Source organism: Triticum dicoccoides, chromosome 7B (assembly GCF_002162155.2).
Source record: "Triticum dicoccoides isolate Atlit2015 ecotype Zavitan chromosome 7B, WEW_v2.0, whole genome shotgun sequence".
Classification (NCBI taxonomy): domain Eukaryota; kingdom Viridiplantae; phylum Streptophyta; class Magnoliopsida; order Poales; family Poaceae; genus Triticum; species Triticum dicoccoides.
The window spans coordinates 354,730,222-354,740,392 of NC_041393.1; the positions used below are offsets into that span (position 1 = coordinate 354,730,222).

General features: G+C 46.4%; 1 protein-coding gene across 2 annotated transcripts; it reads left to right on the plus strand.

Moving 5' to 3' along the window:
* Window positions 1–269: 269 nt before the first annotated feature.
* On the plus strand, window positions 270–5,423 carry LOC119336080. Of its 2 annotated transcripts, none has more exons than XM_037608112.1 (4): window positions 270–360; window positions 939–998; window positions 2,690–4,049; window positions 4,809–5,423. In XM_037608112.1, exons 3-4 carry the CDS (start codon window positions 2,742–2,744, stop codon window positions 4,830–4,832), a joined length of 1,332 nt encoding a protein of 443 aa, XP_037464009.1. In that variant the 5' UTR covers window positions 270–360; window positions 939–998; window positions 2,690–2,741; the 3' UTR covers window positions 4,833–5,423. The 2 variants fall into 2 exon arrangements, with proteins under 2 accessions (XP_037464009.1, XP_037464010.1); XM_037608113.1 differs by lacking the exon at window positions 270–360 and adding an exon at window positions 383–466.
* Window positions 5,424–10,171: the final 4,748 nt, after the last annotated feature.

Genomic DNA, 10,171 nt, shown 5'->3' on the forward strand with positions numbered 1-10,171 from the left:
TACTACGTATCTGCATAAGGTAGATCTTCTGTTAATAAATCACTCCCTCCGTCCCGTAATATAATAACGTTTTTGACACTATTAGAGGGAGTATTATACTGTAGAATGATTGTTCTACGTTTTTCTGGTCAATGGTACGGTGTCACAATGGTGTCGGTTCAGAGCTCATATAGCCTCCAAACCCACATTCCAAAAATAAAGCACGCCTTATCTTTCACCCTCTTAAGAGGAGACCTCCAATTGTTCTCCTATTAATAGACGCTATGCTGGTCACCGGCAATTCTTCCACGCCGGAAGGAACGGCGGAGCCGTTGGAGGTTGGCCTGAAGAGTATCTTGGCTTCATTGGGATCAAATTTTGGTGAGGCCATGACAGCATGCATTCCCATTTGTTCTTGGTTTTGAATGTTCATTTTCTCCAGGAATCCTGTTAGCTCTTATCTGACATTTCAGCTCAGCAATTAGAGGTATTTGCCAGGCACATGATATCTTGTGTAACTATGAACCGTGTTGACAGCCAAAATGTATCAGAATCCTCATTATTAGTTCACTGTATCTTTCTTCATGTCATTCGTTTCAAATGTTTGGTACATCTTTTCCGTTTTTTCTGTATTATTACTTTGATGTTTGTGTTTTGGCATAATACCTAGTTTTTGTGTATAGAAAGCATAGCTCAATTAATGGCTCTTTAATCCACAAACTTTGCGATTAACATTTTCCTCAAGGGCATGGTTCTTGGAACCAGAATTTCGTTGATATTATGTGGCCTTCTTTCGCCTTTTCAAAAGCACTTAGTTGGCATTCCATATTCTTGGTAGCTACCATGTGCAGATTCATGGAAATAACCAAATGACGTCATTCTTTAGTTTCTTGCCATGCACCTTGTTTTACCTACTTTTACATTATGTTCTGCATCTGAGATTATTCCTTTGCCTTCAGGCTAAACGATACATGATTCTGTGAGAAGAAAATGCGAGCCATAAGATTATAATCCTAGTGGTAAGACCTTTTCCTTTTCTATTTTTTATGTCATCTTCATACCTTTATTTCTTTTTAAATTTCAACATAATTCATATTTGAATTCATTGTTATTATTCTCTGGTCGTCTGTACGATAATTAAAGCAAACTACTAGAATGGAGTCAGAGATAGTTATGCATAATACTCCCTCTGTCCCGAATTAGTTGACTCAGATTTGTCGTTTTTTATAGAAAAGGAGGATGTACCCCCGGCCTCTGCATATGATGCATGCATCCATTTTATTAATTATTCTCAAAGACCATACAAAGTGATACATCAATAAGCCTGAAGCCATCATCTTGGCAACTCTGTTGCTACTCCTATCCCCTTGATAAAGATGTGCCGAATGTCCAGGCCTAATACCAAACAGACATCGCACCAAAGCCTAACATCTAAAGCCAGATGCCCCACCCAAGCCACTACCTGGATTGGGTCACACCCCGGTCCGACACACTCCCAGTGAGCACCGCACGCTGCGAGGGCCGTCACTCCATCTTCCATCGATCCATCCTCAGAGCAGAGCTGATGCACCGATCTTGCCAGGCCTCTGCCATCGACTCCACCATGACGCCAGACAGTCTCCTCCTCGTGGGCGAGTCCATCTCCACGCATCGAACGCCCAGTCACCACAGCTCCATGCCGCCGAGATCCTGCCGCCATCAAGATGTGAGATGACGCACCGCTCCATCAAAGAATCCGCCCTCTGGTCCCTCGATCACGTGTGTACCTCCAAAAATGATGCCCCCACGGGGGGAACGACACCAGAGCGTCGCCGTCATCCGATCATCCGATCTAGGGTTTCCCTCAGAGGTAGCAGAGAGTGGCCTTCAACTTCTCCACGGCGATGCCTTCAAGAAGGGAACGACGCAGATAGTGCCGCCACCGCCGGCCTTGGCAGTAGCCGAAAGCAAGTTTTCACCCAGATCTGTTCGAAGGAATCCAACACCCGTGCACGGCCGCCGCCACCACCAGGCTGAGCACACGCCGCCGGCGGCAACTCCATGATGCCCAGAGGCCACGAGACTCGCCGCCACCACGCCTGACAGGCAGCCACGGCCAGGTCCGAGCACCACCCAGGTCCAATCTAGGGTCAAGAGCCCTAGGCTGCAGCCGCTGTGTAGGCGGCACCACCAGACGGGGACATGCCCTCCACCCTGCCACAAAGCGAGCCGCCACCGGAACTTCGAGGCGCCGCGCCACCAAGCCCCCCGGGAGCGACTGAGCCGCCGTGAGGAAGAAGGGAAGCCGCGCCAGGCGAGAAGCCCCGCCGCCGCCGGCACTCCCCAGGCTTTGCCCATTGGTGGCTCTCGGCAACAGCGAGGGGAAGGGGAGGGTGGAGGAGGGTCGGCGGCGGGGGCGGCTAGGGTTCCCCCGTGTCGCCTCCGAGAGGGACGCGGGTGACGGGGGGACACTAATTTGTGGTATCTAGACAAATCAAAGTCAACTAATTTGGGACCGAGGGAGTATAACTAATTGCTTTTTTTGTTATAGCTGTGCTCTGCTCTAGCTTGTCCGCTACTAATTTATGCATTAGAAATAGAAGTTTATTATAATCCTGATCATGAAGAATGTATAATTAATGTAGTCCTTATAAATAATGATGAACTATGCAACTAAAATTGGGGCAGTACATATTACAAAAAATAAAACTGGTGTTGCTAAACGGTGCAGGTTGAACGGATGAATTAAGACTATTGTAAGGTGAATACTAAAACTAGTAGTAATGGAGCCTTTCACCAAGCTGGCAGAGAATGAGACTGCTCAGTTACAGAGAGCAGTATTTGCCCAGTATATTATGATGAAAAAATTATTCATGGAGCTAGAAGAGGAAAGGGAGGCTTCATCAAGTGCTGCAAGCGCTGCCCTGTCAATGATTAGAAAACTTCAGAAAGAAAAGGAGGCAGAGAGAATGGAAGCATGTCAGTACAGAAGAATGGCTGAAGAAAGGATGAATCATAGTGACAAAGCCCTGGAGGTCGTGAAGGAAGTCATGCAGCACAAGGAACTAGAGATCTATTATCTCAGGAGCCAACTCCAAGTGTATAAACAAAGGTTACTGGGTGTTGGTATTGATGATTGTGATATTGCAGACGAGACGATAACAAAAAATATACCTTTGTTTGGAAGCAGAGATGTAGAGAATCTTTGTTATACCATCAAAAGGAATTTCTCTCTTCCAACTTTTCAGTTGAGTAAACGTTTTGCTGAAATGGACATGAACAAAAACAACGGATCGGTTGCGTCAGGGAGGAGCAGGCTAGGTGTTTACATGCACAACTCTAGTGAAAATGAACTGGAACAAGTTTCCAGCGACCTGAAAGCCATAGGTTCCAAGGAAAGCTTAGCAGCAGATATGGACAGTACTGAAAAGCATGGGGAAGAACCAAAACCTCCAAGCAACAGTGGTACTGAACACTCTTGTCCATCGGAAGGGTCTTCTCGTTCTTCCCCCTTCTTAATGGCGGGGCATCACACAGATATATGTAGTCAAAGAGCAACACCGGTTGGCAAAGATGTCCAAGACACGCTACATCCTGATCCACTCGGGTCACTGCGTCCAGACAATGAAATGGATAACACTGTAGCTCATCATATAGGTCATGCTGACACACTAAAGCATCCAGAACTAAGCAAGGCGCCGGCAGAATACTCATGTACTCCTACTAAACATAGCATCAGCACAAAGGAATCTGAAACGCCTCACGCGGTTGCTCTTAGAGATAAAGGGTCCTATGTTCTTTCGAAGTTTTCAGCGACGCGAAAAGTTGGCTCCATGAATAACGTTGACAGACATGTCCGTGTAGCTGCGGCGAGTTCTACGCCACGAGCTGGAGTCGAGAGAACAAGATCAAGGCTGAAGCGTGTTCAGAGTGAAAAGATGATTGAGCTAAATGATCCTAAGAAGAACAAGGAGCAGATCATAATGCTCAAGGAGGTATACGAGCAGCTTAACATGATAGAAGCACACATGAGACCTTCCGCTTCACAGGAGACCCCTAGAAATGACCAGTCGTTGGATTCTGTTATGGAGGTACTTCTCTTCCTGGATTTAAAGTTTAATTTTTTTTTACACTGCCTTGTACTGTACAAGTTTCTCAGAAAACGTTGTATTATTCAGGTCTAGTTTTGGTCATAGACTGTTGAATTAGTTACACGAACCAAAAAGGTCCATCATTATCTTGTAGGAAAATAAAAGGAGTGGTCTGTTGGCATTAAATCTAACAACTACTACCTCTATAACTAAATATAAGATGTTTTTGCAGTTCAATTCTCAAAAGAAATGTCTTATATTTAGTTACAAAGGTATACTATTCTCAAAAGAAAAAAACTACCATCATTATCCTTTTTACAGTACAATAATCTGAGTGATCCCTACATCCTGCATTCCTCAGCATAACTTTTGACAGACTATAAACTTCTGCACTGCTAAATGTGTAGAACGGCAAGTGATTCTAATGTATAGATGCAAAATATTCCAAATAAAATTTACAACATAAAACTGAAATTCTTTGGAAGTGCAGAAATTGAGAGACTTCTGATTCTACACAATGGTGATCATTATCTTGTCGTGTATGAAGTTGCCTTTTTATTCTACACACTTTTTTTTTTGAGAAGGAGGATAACCCCCGGCCTCTGCATCAGAACGATGCATGCAGCCATTTATTTATTCTACACACTAGTAGCCATTATATTTTCTGTGTATAAAGTTTCCTTATCTTAGTCTACACACTGGTGACCATCACATTTTTGCGTACAAATTTGCCTTCTCTAACCATGAATACATTCACAGGCGGCTCTGTCCTTCTCCATATAGTCCAGCAATTCAAGTTCTGCTGTAGCTTGAAGGTATAAAGCCTGTGCCTGCTTGCTTTTCAAGATCGTCTTGGAACAAAGACAATTTTTGGTATTTAGGTGTCTGAATTTCTCCGTCACATCAAACGGAGGTGTAATTTGAAGAAGTTCAGCACAAATTCGATTCATAACATTTGTATATAACACTCCCTGAAATGTGTGCAGTCGTCACCAGCAACTCATTTTTGAAGAAATGTGGGCATGAGTCCTGCTGACCTGATGCCCACTCTTAACATCCGGTGTATGGGACATTTCATCTTTTTAGGATCCTTGGATTGAACCAGGCTGCATCCCAAGCAACTAGCAGTCTCTGGTCGTGGGCTGGCGCAAGAGAGTTGTAGAACTTCTATATCTTATGATAACTAGTATTGATGACTGTGAAATGCAAAGAAATTCATGTTTACAAGAAACCAAAAGGCCATGGTGCACGTGATAGTATCTCAAGGTATGCTAAAAGTAGTGTCCAATGAATTGCTATGATAGCAGCAGCGTTTCCGAAGGAACCAGCCCGAATCTTCTATGTGCATTATAGAATGCTGGAATAAGTACCTTGGCTGGAACATCAAAGCTTTGGTACTTATGTTTCATCGAGGAAGTTTCTCATTCCTTTTTCACGATGCCTCTTTACCTCAATAAGAGAAAAAGATGCAGGCAAAACTAGATCTTATGGGAATGGAGATGTTTAGTCTTTTGTCATTTGATCAAGCTCTTCCTTGAGTTCTTTTTTCTCTTTTAAAACGCAGTTGGTTCTTGACTTGTACGTTCCAAGATCGTCTTTTTGATGATTTAGGTCGAATTGCATTCTCACGTACAATTTCTCATAATTGCAGTACGAAAGCAACTAAAAAGCAATAGCCAAAGTTTATTGAGCAATCATAGGACTGGGGGGAAGATCCCCACCTGAATATATTACTCAAAGGTGCCCAAGGGCAAGTTGCAGGGTACTTAGAGATTACAGCTAGAGGAGAGGTACATGCGCCAAGACATAGCAGCCTCCCTACTAACGTGGTGCTTAAATCTAAAGGCCCAAAGCACAAAATCGAAGATAATGTTCCGAATAGAATCTAGAGGGGAGTGTATCTCGTTACGGAAAACATGAGCATTTCCAGAGTCGCAGACCTTCCACAGGATGGCGAGGGCGACGGTAGGCCATGTGTTGATGTCGAGGCCAACCGAAGTAGGAGTATCCCAGATGTGGTCGATGGAGTGAGGGGCCTGAAGACCCAAGAGGGACTAGAGCTAATCCGCGCATGGGCAGAGGAGGGCGAGGTGCATCGCTTCCTCAAAAGGTAAGTCATAGCGAGGGCAAGATGACACCAAGGTGATGGTCTTGTGATGTAAGTTCGCCATCGTGCTTAGGCTGCCACGGCAAAGAAGCCAACCGAAGATCTTAACCTTGATAGGTGCCTTTGAGCCCAGATGTACCCTGCAGCGAGATCAAGCTCATGGTCAGAGGAGAGCAATGAGTAGGCGCACCTCGAGGTGAACGAGGAACAGTAGGTGAGGAACCTGTCATCGGGCGCACCGCTTGTGGTAACATCCTGCAACAAAGAAAAAACAGATGCAAGCTCGGTAGAAGCCATGTTGGTTAGGCGGTTCCGCAGGTTAGCAAGTAAACCATTATGCATGACATAAGATACCAGGACAGAGGGTGAAGTGGAGTGAGGGAAGAGGTGGGGGTAGTTTTCTACGAGCGGAGTCGACAGAAGCCAAGTGTCGAGCCAGAAGAAGGTGGAAATGCCATTGTTAGTAAGGATGAAGGAAATTTTACGAAGTTGGCATAGCTGATGGTTAACAATTTTCCAGAGGTAGTGGGGGTTTTGGGGCTTAAGTGTGAAGTCGAGAGAGTAGTGTTAGAAAAACCAGTTGACCCAAGGCAGGTCAGGGTTTTGGAGAAGTTTGAAAGAGAATTTCATGAGGAGACAACTATTTTGGAGAGTCAAAATTTTGATACCAAGGCCGCCAGCCGTCTTGGGTGTGCACACATCTTTCCAGGCGATAGGCATTTTGCCCCGGAGCAATTTTTGTCAGCCACCCAGAAGAAGGATCTACGGATAGCATCTAACCTTTTGATAATCTTCTCGGGTATTCTAAAGACAGACATAAAGTGAGTGGCGAGAGCGTCTAGAGTGGGAGAGATTAGTGTAAGTCCGGCTCCTCGAGAGAGAAGTTTTACCGCCCAACCAGAGAGGTATTTTAGGAAGCGCTGAATGGCGAGTTCAAAAGCAGAGGACGGGAGGCGCGTGTGAGAGAGAGGGATACCTAGATAAATCTGGGGGAAGGAGGAGAGGTCACAACCAAAGGTTTTGGTGATGCTAAGCCTGGTTGTGGGGTCCGTGTTGATGGGCACAAAGGTAGTTGTCTGAAAGTTGATAGAGAGGCCGGTAGAAAGGGCGAACTTGTCAAGGATGCCTTTCGAGTTTGGTCGCGACATGGCAAGAAGCATGTGCAATGATTAGGGTGTCATCAACAAACTGGCTCGCATTGGGGGGGTCTGTCATTGTAGATCGGGTGGCAGAGCTGGTCAAGCGAGAAAGACTGGATGGTTAAGCGTTGAAGCAGGTTTGTGATGATAATAAAGAGATAGGGTGAAACAGGGTCACCCTGCCGTAGACCATTCTTATAGTTGATCCAATGACCCGGCGTCCCATTTAGCAGCACCGCCGTCTTGCTAGAGATAGGCAGAGTTCGGATCCAGCTTACAGTGGCAGGCGGAAAACCTCTAGATAAGAGAATGAGGAGGAGGGACTCCCAACAAATAGATTCAAAGGCTTTGCGCAAGTCAAGTTTGAAAACCATAGTGGACGCCTTTCGAATGTGGCAGGCGCTAAGGATATCGGCTACGTAGATGAAGTTCTCAGCAATGCATCTCCCAGAGATGAAGCCAATTTGGTCTCCATGGACAAGAAGAGGAATTAGTGGTTTTATCCTGTTGGTAATAACCTTAGCGACCGCCTTGGAGTGCAGTTCTTCAGGGATATAGGTCTGAAGTCATCAGGCGATCTAGCTGAGTCTTTTTTTGGAAGCAGAATCATGTGTGCTCTCGTGAAGCGTTCAACATTTACATGAAGGGTTGCGAAGTCCTAGAAGAAGGGAATGATCTTATGTTTAATGTTGTTCCAAAATTTGCGGTAGAACCCTGGCCCAAGCCCGTTAGGTCCAGGACTAGCATTAACGTTCATCTGGAGGAAGGCATCTTGGATTTCTTGAGTGGAGAAGGGAGAGTCCAAGTGGCGAAGCTGAGGGGGTTGCGTCGGGTAAAGGTCTTGGAGGGTGAAAAGCCAAGTCGAGATTTTTGGAGTACCAAGAAGGTGGTGAAAGAAGTCGCGGAGGATTGCGGCCTTGGTGTCATTGGCAGAGAATTCAACCCCATTGTCTTCAAGGATGGCGATGTTGTTTTTGCGGAACCTCTGGGAGGCAGAGACGTGACAGAGTTTGGAGTTCTCATCCCCATCGATGATGGCTTTTACTTTCCCACTTTGTTTCCAGAAGAGAACCTTCTAACGGATGGCACGTTGGAGGGCGGAGATAACGACCAGTATAAGAGAGGACTCGAAGAGGGAGAGGGAGCATTTTTCTTCTAGCCGGTCGATCCTATAGATGATAAGCTTGCAGTGGTGAACATGTCTGATAGTTTTGGACCAAATTTTGAGGTTCGATCTAGTACATTTTATGGCAGTGGCAAGGTCTAGGTTGGAAGGGATTAGAGGGTGCTCAATGGGCCAAGCCTTAGATACGATACGCTTACATGCCGGTGAAGGGCCCAGAAAGATTCAAAATGAAAGAGGCGGGAACCAGGGATATGCGGAGAGACATTGATTATAAAAGGAATGTGGTCGGAGGAGAAATGGGTTATGGAAGACAAAGTTGAATTTGGGAAGTGGTCTTCCCAGGCAAAGTTAAAGAAGGCTCGGTCAAGGCGTTCTAAAGTTGGAGTTTGACGATTGTTATGGACCGACGTGTTAGTTGTTGTGGACCGATTCTCTAAAATGGCTCATTTTATCCCATGCAACAAGATAGATGATGCTTCACATATTGCAAATATCTTTTGTAGGGAAATCTTGCGCCTACATGGAGTGCCCAATACGATCGTCTCAGACCGCGACGTCAAGTTCTTGAGTTACTTTTGTAAGATTCTATGTGCCAAGCTCGGAATCAAGCTCTTGTTATCTTCAGCATACCATCCCCAAACCGACGGCCAAACGGAGGTGACGAACCGTACACTCTCCACTCTACTTTGCGTGTTGATCAAGAGGAACATCAAGGAGTGGGAGGAGTGTCTACCCATCGCCGAGTACGCCTACAACCGCGCAAGACATTCAACTACCGGCAAGTCCCCCTTCGAGCTCGTCTACGGTTTCAACCCGTTGTCCCCATTGGACATTCTACCTCTTCCACTACAAGAGCGCACCAACATGGACGCGAGTGCATGAGCAAGCTACCTCAAGAAGATGCATGAAGATACAAGACTCACCATCAAGCGCCAAGTATAACGCCTCGCAACCAAGCTCAACATCAACAAGCAATCCATTATATTCAACATTGGAGATCTGGTGTGGCTACACCTTCTCAAGGAGCGCTTCCCCAACGAACACAAGTCCAAACTTCTACCATGAGCCGATGGACCCTTCAAGGTGCTTGAACGCTACAACAACAACGCCTAGAAGATCAACATTCCACGCAACAAGTACTTCGTGAGCGACATCTTCAATGTCGGCGATCTCTCCACGTGCCATGGTGATGAGGATTTCGATCCGAGGTTGGATCTTTCCCAAGGGAGGGGAGATGATGCGGAGCATCCTATGGTCATCCCCATGGACCTACCATCGTCTCACCAAGCGCCAAGAGGACCCATGACACGAGCACGAGCTAGAGCTCTCGAGACCGAGGTGACTTCTTTCCTTAGTGATATCTCATACGATCCTCTCGAGACATGGCTACTACCTAAGTCTGGAATGTTGTGCATGATTAGGTACCAAGAGAACCATCCCGAGGATGCACATGAAGATGGTCAAGCTCCCAAGTCCACGGATGAAGAGAACCAACGAAAGAAGACGAGGATCTGCAGCCAAAGCTACAGGGTCCGGACATCCGGCCCGTCGCCCCGGAAATCCGGCTCCCAGCCGGACATCTGGACAAGCCGTCTAGAGAGTACAGAAGCCTGCCCTGATATTCCGGACATCCGGACACGACCCCGGACATCCGGGCCTTCATGACGCGCCGGACGTCCGGCCAGCGCCCGGACATCCGGACCATCCCTGCCCAAGGAGATCCAAGACGGCGCCAGGCCAGCCCGGACAT

Excerpts from the sequence above, each read along its gene's own strand:
- LOC119336080 (XM_037608112.1), top strand. The coding sequence starts at position 2,742 with ATGGAGCCTTTCACCAAGCTGGCAGAGAATGAGACTGCTCAGTTACAG. Across the intron at positions 4,050-4,808 it reads CGTTGGATTCTGTTATGGAG|GCGGCTCTGTCCTTCTCCAT; the intron begins GTACTTCTCTTC and ends ATACATTCACAG.